A 17,068-nucleotide genomic window follows, 5' to 3' on the forward strand; every position below is an offset into this window, starting at 1 on the left:
ACGAGTTATCTGACACTGTCACAAGTTATCTGACACTGTCACTGACACGAGTTATCTGACACTGTCACGAGTTATCTGACAATGTCACTGTCACGAGTTATCTGACACTGTCACAAGTTATCTGACACTGTCACGAGTTATCTGACACTGTCACAAGTTATCTGACACTGTCACTGACACGAGTTATCTGACACTGTCACGAGTTATCTGACAATGACACTGTCACGAGTTATCTGACAATGACACTGTCACGAGTTATCTGACACTGTCACTGACACGAGTTATCTGACACTGTCACGAGTTATCTGACAATGTCACTGACACGAGTTATCTGACACTGTCACGAGTTATCTGACACTGTCACGAGTTATCTGACAATGTCACTGTCACGAGTTATCTGACACTGTCACTGACACAAGTTATCTGACACTGTCACAAGTTATCTGACACTGTCACGAGTTATCTGACACTGTCACTGACACAAGTTATCTGACACTGACACAAGTTTTCTGACACTGTCACAAGTTATCTGACACTGTCACAAGTTTTCTGACACTGTCACGAGTTATCTGACACTGTCACTGTCACTGACACAAGTTATCTGACACTGTCACGAGTTATCTGACACTGACACAAGTTATCTGACACTGTCACGAGTTATCTGACACTGTCACTGACACAAGTTATCTGACACTGTCACAAGTTATCTGACACTAACACAAGTTATCTGACACTGTCACAAGTTATCTGACACTGTCACTGACACAAGTTATCTGACACTGTCACGAGTTATCTGACACTGACACAAGTTATCTGACACTGTCACAAGTTATCTGACACTGTCACTGACACAAGTTATCTGACACTGTCACAAGTTTTCTGACACTGTCACTGACACAAGTTATCTGACACTGTCACAAATTTTCTGACACTGTCACAAGTTTTCTGACACTGTCACTGTCACAAGTTATCTGACACTGACAAAAGTTTTCTGACACTGTCACAAGTTTTCTGACACAAGTTATCTGACACTGTCACGAGTTATCTGTAACTGTCACGAGTTTTCTGACACAAGTTATCTGACACTGTCACGAGTTATCTGACACTGACACAAGTTATCTGACACTGTCACGAGTTATCTGACACTGACACAAGTTATCTGACACTGTCACATGTTATCTGACACTGTCACTGTCACATGTTATCTGACACTGTCACTGACACAAGTTATCTGACACTGACACTGTCACAAGTTTTCTGACACAAGTTATCTGACACTGTCACGAGTTATCTGACACTGTCACAAGTTTTCTGACACAAGTTATCTGACACTGTCACAAGTTTTCTGACACTGTCACTGACACAAGTTATCTGACACTGTCACAAGTTATCTGACACTGTCACGAGTTATCTGACACTGTCAATGACACGAGATATATGACACTGACACGAGTTATCTGACACTGTCACAATTTATCTGAAACTATCACTGACACAAGTTATCTGACAATGTCACGTGTTATCTGACACTGTAACAATTTATCTGAAACTATCACTGACACAAGTTATCTGTCACTGTCACAAGTAAAGTGACACTATCACAGTGAGTTTGGTCACACGACCGGATATCCCGAGATGTGAGCTGTACTCAACAATCCTTTGTCCACTTTGAGTCACTACTCACTCGAATAAACGGCTATTTTCACAATTCTTTTGTTAAATTCAGTTCCAACTGACGAATAAATGTCTATTATTTAGTTAAATTCAGTTCCAACTCACGAATTAAATGCGTATTTTCGTATTTCTTCTGTTTTTTAAAGTTTATACATGTCTAGTTTCACAATTCTTTAGTTAAATTCAGTTTCAACTCACGAATAAAATGTCGATTTTCACATTTCTTTCGTTAAATTCAGTAAAAGTACGCTAAAAGTTCAGAAATTTTAAAAAAGTCCGGTTTCTGCCATATTGTATCTACTGAATTCACTACATCAACATTGGTTTGATCGATGACAGCAACAGTTCAAATCATATTTTAAAAACGTCAGAACAAAATTACGTCGTATGCGTTATTTATCATCAGGCAAATTTCATATGGCTAACATTTAAGAGGCCAGTGTGCCGGTGTGAGTATGTTAGTCTGACGTCGATATTTTTAAAACTAATACACTACAACAAAACTAATACACTACAACGAAACTAATACACTACAACGAAACTAATACACTACAACGAAACTAATACACTACAACAAAACTAATATACTACAACAAAACTAATATACTACAATAAAACTAATATACTACAATAAAACTAATACACTACAACGAAACTAATATACTACAACGAAACTTATATACTACAACAAAACTAATATACTACAATAAAACTAATACAATACAATAAAACTACACTAAAACTAATATACTACAACAAAACTAATACACTACAACAAAACTAATATACTACAGCAAACTATTATAGGAAACCAAACTACCTAATACAATACAACAAAACTATTATACTAGAACAAACTACCTAATACACTACAACAAAACTATTATACTAGAACAAACTACCTAATACGCTACAACAAAGCTATTATACTAGACCTAATACACTACTGACTACAACAAAGCAGTATCTACTAAACTGCTTATTTTTTCCACGTCCAGTTTGCTGTGTACGACAGGATTACACGAAAATCATCTCGTCATGTTTTAAAAACATCTGTGTGGCCAACTGCCCACTTCATCATTATTCACTTCTATTCCGACCATCCTCGATTATTTTTTTTAAACAAGGTTCGTGTTTGATGCGGAATCCCATAGCGTCATAACACGTGATATTTATTGTTTTTATGTTAATGAGGCCTTGTTTGTCCATTTCAACGACCTGTTGAATTTTACTTTCTCGAGTTAAAGCGGAACAGACTAAACTTAATATTTACCCAGTTTGGAAAGGGAGATACCCGTTAATATATACTGTCACAGTGTGCGATTTAGTGAGTAAAACTTGAGTCTATATGGTAGAACAACAAATACACAAGGAGTGCCATATAACACATTTTACATTTTAAAAAGTTTTTAAATATCCGTATACATCACACTTAGGCAATTATGATGTCGGGATATCAAACAATATGAAATCTAAAATGAAATTATTAACAAAATAGATACAGAGTCAATTATACAATTATGTACCGCGAAACGCAAATCTAGTTTAACTTATTTAAACACCTATCAAGAAATAAGACAAATACTGTAAAAATGTAAGCAAAAAATTATTGACATAGGTTGCCTACTACACACAGAATATCACCAAATATGCGAGCTTTTAAGGCCGACAACCCACGTATATTGTAATCGGAAAAAACAAGCGGAAGTACAAATAAATTACTTTCATAAAAAGCAACAAATAAACTTTCGTGACCTTTGAACTTGTGACGTCACATCATATAAGAATAAAAAAAAATTTAGTTGTTTTTCAATGGGTAGCTTTAAAGCTTAGTTTAATATATGCAGAAAGGGGGAATGGGGGGGGGGTGTCAGACTACACAGATGATGCACAAAGCTTCAGCTGTATCGTCTGATGTCCACTTGGCTCGGCAGACGACTTTCTGAGTTTCGGTTTCCTGTGCACAAGCCGAGGACTGGGAGTGAAATCAACTCAGACGACCCATCTGCTGCGTATGGCGACCTCAACTAACACGCAGTTTGGTTACTGAGTATTGTTTCGTTTTTTTTTTCACATCCAACTTTTTGGGTTACTCTTGGAGTTTAACTAAGGTCAGGGTTTGTTTATGGTCAGGTTTGGGACTGTTGGTCAAGTAGTGCTTGAGTGATGGTGTACACGCTGTTGGTATGGATGTGAATACACGGTGTTCATATCACCACAGTGTTAATTGGGTGGGTGGGGGGGGGGGGGGCGTCATAAAAGTGACGCCTCGCGCATAGGGTTTCAAAGGTTCATATTTGCGAAGGAGCAAAAAAAAAAAGTTTAGGTGATGGGAGGGGGGGGGGGGGAATGTCACTTGGTATTTAGATCTAGTTTGTATTTACATTTTCAAACTGAAATATGTTAATTTTCTTTAGAGATGTGGACATTTTGTGGGTCGTGGATCTATGTGCCTGTAGGGTCGAGGGGTGTATGCATTTTTTGTACGAGAATGGGGGCTCAGATTGAAATCACTTATGACATTTCTGCTGTTAAACGAAATTAAAACTAAAAAATATAATTTTCGCAGACGGACAAAATGTAGAACTGGCTGACTAAGAAGAAAGACCTTCAGTGGGGTGGTGGCTAGTCACTCAGACGTAGCCACTTTGGAAATTTTGTTGAGGTGGGCGTTGTCTGAACTACATTTAACCGACCTGCCTAAAACTATCTGCTACATTGAAACGAGTTGGTTAAAATTACTAAACGAGTGGCACAAAACAATGTAATATTTTAACAAGTTGTCAAGAACAATCGAACATTAAATAAAGTTAAAATGTCAAAAATAATTTAATATTTTTAACAAGTTGTGGAAAAAATATTTTAACGTATTGGCAACCTGTTATGAGATCAACATTGACTAATATGAAAATATCTTTTGTTTTGTTGGCCCGGGGGGGGGGGGGGGGGGGTGTACGGGACGTGTCACTACGTCAGCTATTGTTGGAGAGTGGCAGACGTTTATAGCGGCACGTGACTTGAATTTGGTTAGGTGGAGGAAGTCTTTTCAACAATTACCTGGACTCTATTGAAATTTTACCTGGACTGGATTTAAAATTTTACCTGGACTGGATTTAAAATTTAAACAGGAAAAAGCAAAGGACAGGCTATCTGAAGTTTCATTGATCTACAGCCCTTATCGTACAGTTAAAATTGATAAATACAATTTAAATTACGTCAGTCACAAACTTAGGACCTGACCCCCTGTGGTCATTCTTAGCTAATGGTCATTCACAAACTTAGGATCTGACCCCCTGTGGTCATTCTTAGCTTATGGTCATTCACAAACTTAGGACTTGACCCGTAGGGATCATCCTTAACTAACGTCAGTCATAAACTTAGGACCTGATCCTATGCTTCTGACGTCACATCTCATCAAACAAAGCCAGAACTTCTGTGACGTCACAAATCACTTTGGGTGATTTAAGGATACCGATGTCCTATAATAGACTCTTCCAAAAAATAGGTTGTAATCTTGTCTAGTTTTATGATTGGAAATTATGGTTAGACGTATGGTAGGACTAGTGTTAGGGACAGGGTTAGCATTGACATGTGTAATCAGCTACCAGTAATCTAACACCCCCTTTCTAAGAAGATTCTATTATCTTGACATTATGTGACACTAGTATGAGAAATTCATCGTTACTTCTAAAACAAATTAACATATTTTAATCAATTTTGTTCTCAGAGAAATTCAAAACAAATGTCACGTCACTCGTAACACACAGACTCAGACCCCCCCCCCCCATCCGCCAGGTTGTGACGTACTTTATGGATGACCCCATTAAGACCAACAACAATATTTAACCAACAGCATAATTAAATATATGTGAGTACGGTTAATTAATTGACAATGAAACGCTGGTAATTTATCGTTTTAAGACCGTAAAATCAGCCGAAGCTAGTAAAGAGATAGAAGATTTCCTAACCCCTCAGTATCTCACATTATGTTTCAACAAAGTTTCTAAACAAAAACAACAAGTAAAGCACTGCTAGATCTACTTAAGGCGTGTTGATCATACGGTGAATCCGTGACCGAATTTGAAACTAAAAAGGGGTTGACATACTTTTTTTATTTTATTTAACCAAATTAAAAAAAAAACCGAAGAGGATAAAACCATATTGCTTACCCGCCTCAGGACCAGCTCTGGCTTCATGCTGTTTTAATTCATCGAGTTCTACGAGTCACAGTTATGTAATTTCCACGGCGAATTCCATCCTAACGGATCAACAGGTCGCGAGAAAAACAGGTGACACTCCTGCCGGCACACAGTCAACACGACGCACCCTACACGGGTGGCGGACTAGCGGGGGCCGTCACAACAACTCAGCCGTGTCAGACTACCGTGACGACATCACGACCTTGACATTAATGAAGGCCCGATGATTACACAGTAGGGAGAGTTTACCCTGTGGTTTAATATGGCTAGCCGATAAGTTTAATTATAGACATCGCGGGGGGTGATGGGAAGACTGACTTAACAACTGATAGCACATCACACATGATTTAGATTGATTCGTTGTAGCGCTATCAGAGTTTTTAATCAGCTGTACTAACAACAACGGATATAAAGTAGCGAGGCTCACTAACTTTAAAGCGTCCTTGGTTGCTAACCAGAACATGGCTACCTCACCTGGGCATACGATTGGGCAATTTTTTCTGCTTTGTTCGAGAGACCACCTTAACATTAAGTTTAAAAATAATTATCACGCGAAAAATGGCGTTTTTTTCGCGTATTTTAAGCTATCTGAAGATGACAAAGCTATTTTTGGCAGATTTTTTTTTTTTAAATTTGCTTCCGACCATGGAGGTCAAGCGGAAACATGGGTATAGTTTGAGTTGTTTAAAAACTTTAAATAAAGGACTGTTACGTGTCTAAATGGCACTGTAAGGTAGAGTATTATTAGATTGATCGTTTAGTGAAAAAATATTGTAATTATTTTGAATCCATTTTAAGAAATCGGCAGCCAAAAAAGGTCACTGAAAGCACGTAATTTTTTATTGTGACGTCATCGCTATTGTTACGGAAGCTGTACAGTAGTATCCTCTCGCTGCTTATATATTATATAATTGTATTCTTTTCACTTGACACTCTTTTTCAGCTTATTTTGCTAGCGTAATTAGACTAATTAAGCCTAATTATGGATATTTCACCTGGCTTTTGGATTTTACTAAGACTCTAAAAGCCCTTAGCCTTAAACCACAACGATCTGTTGTTTTTTTTTAAATTTTGTGTTGATCCCTGGAATTTGTAGTGAGCGTTGGTCTTTGTGTGCTTATTTAGGCCTAATTATTTGTTTTCAAATTTGTTATAGCTTAATTAATTTGTCTTAATTCTTATTGATTTCATAAATTTTAATTAGGTTAATTATAATATTATTTTCACTGGTCTTCGTTGATACATTTATTAGGCTTAGTAATGTTTATATTATATAAATATATTTATCAGGGGCGTAGCGAGGGGGCGGGGGTGCGGACCGCACCGGGTGACACCATTTAGGGGGGGGGGTGACACCAAGGCAAAAAATAGCAAAATATATAGGGAAAAACTTGAGGGGGGATGCAAATCGAAAGTTTGAGGGGGGGGGGTGCTAATCGAAAATTTGTCCCCGGGAAGGGTCGCTACGCCTCTGGGGGGGTGACACCATTAAGTGCCGCACCGGGTAACACCCGACCTCGCTACGCCACTGATATTTATATATTTTATTATATATTATTAAGATTTTAGAGGCCTGATAAATTAAATGATTTTAGCGTTGAGTCTAGGTTTACATTACTAATTAGTACTTAGTAAACCAAGTACGCATGGACTAGGACATGTGTGTGCTGTGCCGGCGGCGTTGTGGCGGGCGATGCCTCTCGCGCTGACAAACCAGCGCGAGCGAGCGAGTCGTGTGTCACACTTGGCCTGTGTCGATGTTTGGAATGCATAGGCATAGGCCTAATTCTCGCTCTCGGGTGATTAATTTTTATGCGCTGACATTTGAAAAATCAAATAGACACACATCTTAATTAAATACATTTAATTTGAACTTTATATTAATCTAGACCTATAATACTAATTAGGGCCTATAACTTGGGATAACAAAGTACTTGGAATAGATTTAGCGCATGCGCACACTGTGCTGTGAGTTTTCTCTCGCTGGTTGACAAAAGAACGCAGGCGGGCTAGCGATGTTTGTAATTTGCATATATCTTCGCTCACAGGCGATCATTTTAATGCGATTGGCCTATTTTTATTTTATAGGCCTAATTAATTGTATTTGATAGGCTAACTTTTCTGGTTGACAAAACTAAGCGAGCGAGATGTCTGTCACGCGCACTGCCCGTGACGCTGTTTAGAATGTATTTCTCGCTAACTTGATGAATTTGAATGCTATGCTATTGCAGTGTTTTTTAAAATAAATCAAATACTTACAAATCTTTACATTTTAAACTGAGCATAGACAAAACTTTGTAAATAACACACCTGTCCCAAGTGAAGTGAGAGAAGAGGGTTAGATTAATTTTACAATGACATCGCTATATTTTATGAATTGCCCTAATTAAGCATTGCTAAAACACTTACACTAGTTAATAAAACATGCATGGGATTGAATATCTTTAAAAAGATTAGATCTATACTATATATTCTTGAACATGTTGTTCATTAATTTGAATTTAGTTTTCCTTTTTAAACACCCTTCCATTTAAAAAAAATTAAATAAAAATATTTAAAAATTCTAGATCTAGATCTAATTCCATTATGTGATTTTTTATTCTGACGAAGACAGTGTCCATACGAATAGAAATGTGGTAATAAAATCAAATGTACTGTGCATATTCTGCTAAAATCAAATCAGCTGCAAGGTCAACCCTGCAGAGTTCGTCTCTTCAGAAAAGTAATGGCGATCTGGTTGTCACGGATTATTTGGCTTGCAATGCTTGGAGTGGCCAATTAATAAAAATCAGTAATTAAGCTCCAAATGAGTTTATTTTCAACAAATTAAGTATTTGATTGATTAGAGATTGATCTCTAGTTTCCATTGGTAATGTTTAAATCGAAAAATAACGAAATTTAAAATTAGTGAGTATCTCTAATATAAAGATAGGCCTAACAGGAGTGTAGGATAGAATGTCGCATTTACTTTAGAAATAGGGCTGTAACATTGCGGTATTTAGAAGAAGAAATACAATAATTAAAGACAAAGGAACACTGGAAGATTTTGTGATTATTCGTCGCCAAAAAAATGGAAAAAAAATCGTCATACTTACAAATTTAAAGAGCAAAAGCAGAACATTTTCCACTTTCGTGACAAGACGTTGAACACACGGCTTCAAGGACATAGCATTGTCTAGACTAGACGGACCATAGAAAACTCCTGTCGTCTGCTAGAGTTGCTCAAACAGACGGGTGGTGTACGAAAATTTGAACGTAAACACCGGGCACTTGGGAGCGAAGCTGAGATAACTCTGGCTGTCGTAGGCGGGCTGTTGGCCGAGTTATGCGAAGTGTGTGTGTCTACATAACGAGCCCAGCTATTGTGCTATGTCTAGCGCAGCACTGACTCAATGGGAGATAACTAGCACGGATTGCTAGCGGGGACGTAATTTAGAGGTGGAGTGACTGAACTTGGGATTTGTTGTTTTTGAACAGGTAGGCTACAGCACACGTGCAGTTTCTTGAATGACAAGTGTAGTAAAACAGGTATTGCGAGGTAGAAAGAGGAGAAGGGAGGTGACGGTTGCCAACATATTTGTTTGATTTAAACTTCGGTTTTTTATAAAGTAGTTGACAAGAAGATTTTCGTCTAGTTTAGATTTTGGTTCGATGGTAGCTGGGTCAGTGTAACACTACAGGGGAGTCAGGAAGAGGGTCTGTAGGTCATCGTTCTATAATGACCATGGTTTCGGTCAAGTTAAGGGACATATCTGGGACACAAATGAGGACCAGGGTTTAGGCTGAAACAGTAATATCCTCGACATGTCAACAAGATCCATTGGCTCTAGCCCCCCCCCCCCCCACCCCACTTCCAATCAGCCCCATAAAACCTAGAGTTGCGGATAATCTGTGGGTGTATGGGGTGGGGGGAGGGAAGTTGGACCAAAGAATTTTCTTCAAGAGTTAGCAAACATTGAGGAGTGTTTGACTAATTATCAGATTTTTTTTTGGTCGCGACTGCCGTTGTAAACAATGCAGGATCAGCTGATATAGGGGGGCTAACCGGAACTTGTTTAACACCCCGTGGGTCTGTGCCAGACGAGGTGGGGGGGGGGGGGTCACCTATTGATAGCTGTTGCTTTAGTACATTACTGTTTCAATGTGGTAGTCTGGACATGGGCAGATAACCGACATGGGCTGGGTATGGGGAAATAATCGTCAGAAAACAAAGGGGATAACTGGTAGAAATGGGGGCATAACTCATAGAAATAAAAGGGAGGGAATGGTAAAAAATGTGGAGGTATAACAAGAGGAGGTAATTGGTTGGAAAAAAAACGGGGACATAACTCAGAGAAAACAAGAGAAGGCGACTGGTAGGAAATATGTGAGAAAATTGTTGTGGGGCGGGGCTGAGGGACACCACTGCCATAAAACAAGAGACAAAATGAAGGGAGGTAATTGGCAGTCAGGGGAGTATCAGTGACCATGATGTAAGTGTAAAGACAGTTCCTATAAATGGCGTGTTTACATGAGTAAGTCGGATGATAAGTTAGTCCGGGTGTATGTCCAGGTTTTTTATCCCGGAATGTTCGAGGGGTCAACTCAGTACATCCTGAATGGTAGCAGAAGTCGTCACCAGAATAACGAACTAGATCTAGTTCTGTCTATCTTATTGCATTGATAGTTCGCACATAGTTCGGAAGTTGATACAACAGAAAGTTAGTTCGGATTGTGAATTTGATGGCCAATATGTACGGGGAAGCAGATAGCCTATTTAGACATTTTCAAATCAGTTCGATTGTGAATCTCATTGTCGGTTCAAAGTTGTGGAAAAATACCCCACACAGCCCCACAATCACACATATATAGCCCCACACCTACACTACATATACACTGCCGTCTATGAATGGGATTAGTGAAACAATAGGTATACGCTAGCTCTGACGGAGGTCAAACAATGGGGAGGGGGAGGGGGGGGAGAGTTGGTTTAGGTAAAGTTATTCGACTTTAGAGAGCAGACACCAATACAACTATTCCCTTGTGATCACCGGAATGGAAAGTAATAATCAGTGTTTCTTCAAGAAATGTTTCTCCATGTCTGCAAATTTCGCCGGGGGGGGGGGGGGGGGGGGGGTCGCTCACACTGGATAAAGTACATATTTTTCTAAAATAAATCCTATTTCGTGATTTGTAGAATAACATGTCCACTCCAGAACAAAACTGAAAGATGAAAAGTGCGCGTAACGACATTTTTTCTGGAACAATTCATAAAAAAAACTAAAAACTTTTGAACATGCGGAGTTACATAAACACAGTGCCGAGTTGACAGTAGGAGAAGATAACTGCGTAAAACAGAAGGGAGACACTGTTATGAGTTGTCGCCTCTTTGTGTCTCTTTGTATACATCATACAGCGACTGTCTTCTGTCGTGTGAGTGTGTGTGTGTGTTGGGAGAGGGGTGGGGCATTTGGTGAGGGATGCTAACTTCCGGGTTAAAATAGAGGAGCGGTTGATTGTGGGAAGGGGGGGGGGTGCTCGCGTCAACTGATTGGGACGGTGCTAAGCATCCTAGTGTAAAGACACCTACACAGATCTACTAGGATTCTCACAGAGACGATTGTTGATGGGGACAAAGGTTTGAGGCTGTCTTTGTCTCTAGGTGGGGTGGCTGGGGTGGAAGAAAACACTTGTCCCAGCAAAATAAAGTGGCTGAAATGGTGGGTGGGCTGTGGCGAAAAAATTGTGGAGACAGACTCATCTAGTAAAACTTAGGGTCACATTCTAGCAGCATCAATCGCATATCTCAAGTTGATTTTTTATCTGAGACAATTTTTTTCTCAAGTTCCTATTCTACAGTCGTTATAACATATAACTAATAACGTGTATGTCGTTATGTAATGCCTGCGGTTGCTATGTAATGTCTGTAGCTGTTATGTAATGCCTGTAGCTGTTATGTAATGCCTGTAGCTGTGATGTAATGTCTGAAGCTGTTATGTAATGCCTGTAGCTGTGATGTAATGTCTGTAGCTGTGATGTAATGTCTGTAGCTGTTATGTAATGTCTGTAGCTGTTATGTAATGTCTGTAGCTGTTATGTAATGTCTGTATCTGTTATGTAATGTCTGTATCTGATATGTAATGCCTGTAGCTGTGATGTAATATCAATAGCTGATATTGTATGCAGGTAGTTGTTATATAATGAATATAATGATATATTGAGTAATGTCCGTATGCAGGTAGCTGTGATATAATGATATATTGAGTAATGTCCGTATGTAGGTAGCTGTGATGTAATGATATATTGAGTAATGTCCGTATGCAGGTAGCTGTGATGTAATGATATATTGAGTAATGTCCGTATGCAGGTAGCTGTGATGTAATGATATATTGAGTAATGTCCGTATGCAGGTAGCTGTGATATAATGATATATTGAGTAATGTCCGTATGCAGGTAGCTGTGATATAATGATATATTGAGTAATGTCCGTATGTAGGTAGCTGTGATGTAATGATATATTGAGTAATGTCCGTATGCAGGTAGCTGTTATATAATGATATATTGAGTAATGTCCGTTTTTATCTAGACATTAAGTTCGACACTTTGGAGACAGACACGATAAGATATGTCAAGTTTCTCAAGTGACAAGTTGAAATTTTGTCAAGTGAAAATTCAACCCCCCCCCCTCTAACATCTTTTCCAGGTCACAGTGGCGTAGCTAGGATTTTTGGGCCCCTATGCAAAAAGTGTTAGTGGGCCCCTCAGAGGCGTAGCGACCCTCCCGGCGACCGGGGACAAACTTTCGATTTGCACCCCCCCCCCCCTCAGACTCTCGATTTGCACCCCCCCTCAGAATTTCGATGTGCACCCCCCCCCCCCCCTCAAACTTTCGAAAAAGGGCCCCTATTTGCCTTGGGCCCCTATGCCTTGCTTACGCTAGCTTTACGGTAGCTACGCCACTGCCAGGTCATCAGAAAATATTCCATGTGCGCGCAAAACTTTGGGGTCAAGTACATTTATGGATGTTTCACTTGAGCGATGCACTCGTCATAAGGTTACAGCTGGGTTACGGTTAATGTGATCTGATTTAACGGGTGGCCATAGAGGTTTGACGGATTCAATGTGACGTGACCTTAGTTAGGTCAGGGTGGGAGGGGGGGGTCGGCGGGGGTCACGTGTTTATCGAAAAGTTCTGATAAGGATAAAAAGAAAAAGTCAAAACTTGGGAACCAAGATTACAAGGTCACAAGATTTCCAACCACCCCCCCCCCCTTTACCTTCCCGCCTCATGTTAATAATGTTTTAAAATGTGTACAGGCCAAGTGTTTGTAAACATTCCAGTCCATGTTTCTTTGATGGAATTGTCCGGGATATGCTAATGACTGTCGCGCATGCTAATCAGATGCATGGTAATCAGATGCGAGAATGAAAATGTTAATTAGCTGCACCTGCGTGTGATATCGAACTTTGATGTGGCAGGATAGACGTGTTGGGGGGGGGGGGGTGGTCTTGTTGGGGTGAGGGTGGTGGGGTGGGGCGGTCTTGTTGGGGTGGGGGTGGTGGGGTGGGAGCGGTCTTGTACGTTTGGGGTGGGGGTGGTGGGACGGTCTTGTTGGGGTGGGGGTGGTGGGGGAGCGGTCTTGTATGTTTTGGGTGAGGGTGGTGGGGGTGGGACGGTCTTGTGGGGGTGGTAGGGTGGAACGGTCTTGTACGTTTGGGGTGGGGGTGGTGGGGGGGAGCGGTCTTGTTGGTTGGGGTGGGGGTGGTGGGGGGAGCGGTCTTGTTGGGATGGGGGTGGTAGGGTGGGACGGTCTTGTACGTTTGGGGTGGGGTGGTGGGGGAGCGGTCTTGTTGGGGTGGGGGGTGGTAGGGTGGGACGGTCTTGTACGTTTGGGGTGGGGGTGGTGGGGGTGGGACGGTCTTGTACGTTTGGGGTGGGGGTGGTGGGGGTGGGACGGTCTTGTACGTTTGGGGTGGGGGTGGGACGGTCTTTCATGTGGGACGGTCTTGAACTGTTGGGTGTGGGTGGTGTGAGGGGAGTTATCACCCCACCCCACCACACATATACACACTATACCCAATCGAACTAACTCCACACCCCAATCACACGCACGCACTCATCACACCCTAACCACACGTAGCCACGCATCACAGCCCCCACATTTAAACCCACACCAATCACGTCAGTGGGTACCTGACTTAAGTCGGGTCCGCCATCATTAAATGGGTACCTGATTTGGGTCATGTCCACTTTAGTCCGCGAGAATTTTTCTGGGTCATAAATTCCTGACATACGTCACTGCGACAGCGACAGTTAATGCCCCCCTGCCCCTTCCCCACATTCTGCCTCCGGTAAGGACATCACAAATTCAGTGTAACTCGGCTGTCTGACATTGAATAGTACAACTGTACCACCACCACCACCATCCACTACTGTGCCACCATCACCATCTAGGCTACTACTGTAACACCCTTACAAGCGTGGTACCAACACACTCCAACCTTAAAACTTTGTACTATCAAAGAACCCGATACATAAATAGACCTGACTGTTACTAGAAAAGATCTTACGCAACCATACTATGTCAACACTGTTTACGGAATGAAATTTCACTGATCGTCTGTTCTCATGTACGGTAGTCACGTGCTAGATAATTACCATGAGTAATTGGCAATTAGTGATATACTTCCGTGTCTAGTTTTAAATTGACAAGTGTCAACTTGACCAGGTCACTTCCTCACGTAGCGGTGGAGGATAGTTTTGGTAGAACAGATAGGTGGTTATGTTTTTTTAAGTCAAATACCTGGTATGCGTAAAGTCATCTATATTGTAACAGCACAGTCACATACAATCTGTATATAGGTATAGACAACTGTGTACCCTATCGTAAAGAATGTCAAGTCATATAGGTTGTGTGATGTCAAGTCATATTCATAGGTCCTGTAAAGGTCCTGTGATGTAAAGTCATATAGGTCCTGTAAAGGTCCTGTGATGTCAAGTCATTCAGGTCCTGTTAAATCAAGTCATTCAGGTCCTGTAAAGGTCCTGTGATGTCAAGTCATATAGGTCCTGTAAAGGTCCTGTGATGTCAAGTCATTCAGGTCCTATAAAGATCCAGTGATGTCAAGTCATTCAGGTCCTATAAAGGTCCTGTGATGTCAAGTCATTCAGGTCCTGTAAAGATCCAGTGATGTCAAGTCATTCAGGTCCTATAAAGGTCATGTGATGTCAAGTCATATTCATATAGGTCCTGTATAGGTCTTATGATGTCAAGTCATATAATTCTTGTGATGTCAAGTCATATAGGTCCTGTAAAGGTCCTGTGATGTCCAGTCATACAGGTGCTATAATGTGCACATGCTGCTATAGGGCCTTGTTGCCTAACACAGCTTTAAGTTTAGGCCTCCAACAGAACGTAGAGTAGTGCGAGACAGTGGGCCTGTATTGTGGGGGGGGGGGGATTAGGTCTACTCGCTGAAAAACTGGGATTTAAAGAGTTAATTGGTCTAGATAGTGTTACCTGGTCTAGTTAGTGTTACCTGGTCTAGTTAGTGTTACCTGGTCTAGTTAGTGTCACCTGGTCTAGTTAGTGTCACCTGGTCTAGTTAGTGTTACCTGGTCTAGTTAGTGTTACCTGGTCTAGTTAGTGTTACTTGGTCTAGTTATTATAAGTGTCAGCTTCTGTAAGTACAGTATTGTTGACAGTTTTTTTTTTTATATTTCAGCCGCCTATGTCGGTGTTTATATTTATTTCTCAAACTGTAAAATCAGCGAGAAAATGTACATCGTGGGTTAACTGTTTCCGTCTGAATGATTTACAATTTGCCTACACAGGGACTTTTAAAATACCAATCTAGCTATGTTTATAAAAGGTGTGACCTAAGACTATTTAACCATGTTTATAAAAAGTTCTGACCTATATTAACGAAAGGTCTGACCTAACACAATGTAGCCTATATTAACGAAAGGTCTGACCTAACAACGACTAGCCTATATTAACGAAAGGTCTGACCTAACACAATGTAGCCTATATTAACGAAAGGTCTGACCTAACACAATCTAGCCTATATTAACGAAATGTCTGACCTAACACAATCTAGCCTATATTAACGAAAGGTCTGACCTAACACAACCTAGCCTATATTAACGAAAGGTCTGACCTAACACAACCTACCCTATATTAACGAAAGGTCTGAACTTACCAGTACTAATACTCTATGGTAGTTGGTCTTACATTCCATGGACATTTCAAACAGTCTCTCTTATCAGACGACACATCCCAGTTTTCCGACCGCTACAACAAGTATATCCTGTCCTAAATGAATTACTAACTCGTCTTGCAGACGAGTATATCAGAAGATATAATTAAAATCTTACCATAAATAAATCCTTCACGTAGATTTGCCAATCATCGAAGTGTGCTATAATTATCCCAGGAATTCCCGTAGAAATCAACCACAAAAATGTAAGATCACATCGCTAGGTCACTTACTTTTTCGAGCTAGTCACCGAATCTTTTTTTTTCACTCCAAGACAGAAGAGTTCGCTCGCCGCTTCGGATAGTGGAATTAAAGTGAATAGGCTAGACAAATATTTGTCGTCTGCCAACCGCTTGGAGGGTCCAGGTAAGGGGGCCGGGGGTGGGGGTGTTAAAGTGTGGGGGGTGGGGGTAATGTGACGGAAAAAAAAATTGGATTGGGTAGGCAAGGTGTGGCTGCTGGGGGAGGGTGGGGGAGGGGGGAGTACGTCGCCGCGGTACACGGCAAAGTTGACCTATCTCTCCATACACATAGGTCATAGGGAAAACTTCAGGGCAGTTAAAGCTTGAAGGGGGAGGGGAGGGTAACGCAAAAGGTGAGGGGGAAGGAGGGGGGGGGGGTTAAGCTGAAGTATTGTACTGTTAGTCGTGTTTGTATACAAGTAAAATGTCAGGCTAGACTGGTAGTGGAGTATTGTTACAGAGTAACAAGGTAGTGTTACAGGGTAACTGAGTATTGTTACAGGGTAACAGTATTGTTGCAGGGTAATAGAGTATTGTTACAGGGTAACAGTATTGTTTACATGTTAACAAGGTATTGTTACGGGGTAACTGTACTGTTACAGGGTAACTGAGTATTGTTTACATGGTAACAGGGTTACTGTACTGTTACAGGGTATTGTAACAGTGCAGTCTGGTGTTTGACACAATAGGAGTAAAGTACAGGACGGCACCTGG

General features: G+C 40.8%; 1 protein-coding gene across 8 annotated transcripts in view; it reads right to left on the reverse strand.

Moving 5' to 3' along the window:
* Nucleotides 1–17,068, reverse strand: part of LOC131942299 (uncharacterized) — a 125,629-nt gene that overhangs the window by 45,957 nt on the left and 62,604 nt on the right. For 2 of the 8 annotated variants that reach the window (XM_059302103.1, XM_059302102.1), the window contains exon 1: nucleotides 8,969–9,198. The exons of 2 other annotated variants lie outside the window; for them this stretch is intronic. In XM_059302103.1, coding sequence (XP_059158086.1) covers nucleotides 8,969–9,040 — 72 coding nt within the window. In that variant the 5' untranslated portion in view covers nucleotides 9,041–9,198. Of the gene's footprint in view, nucleotides 1–5,843; nucleotides 6,029–8,968; nucleotides 9,200–16,055; nucleotides 16,099–16,230; nucleotides 16,352–17,068 lie in introns of those variants that run through there. 4 more of the 8 variants (XM_059302101.1, XM_059302099.1, XM_059302096.1 and 1 more) reach the window with 4 other exon arrangements.

The sequence above is a fragment of the Physella acuta genome, unplaced genomic scaffold, assembly GCF_028476545.2.
Source record: "Physella acuta isolate Inbredline_101_S28 unplaced genomic scaffold, ASM2847654v3 ptg000398l, whole genome shotgun sequence".
In the NCBI taxonomy this organism is placed as follows: domain Eukaryota; kingdom Metazoa; phylum Mollusca; class Gastropoda; family Physidae; genus Physella; species Physella acuta.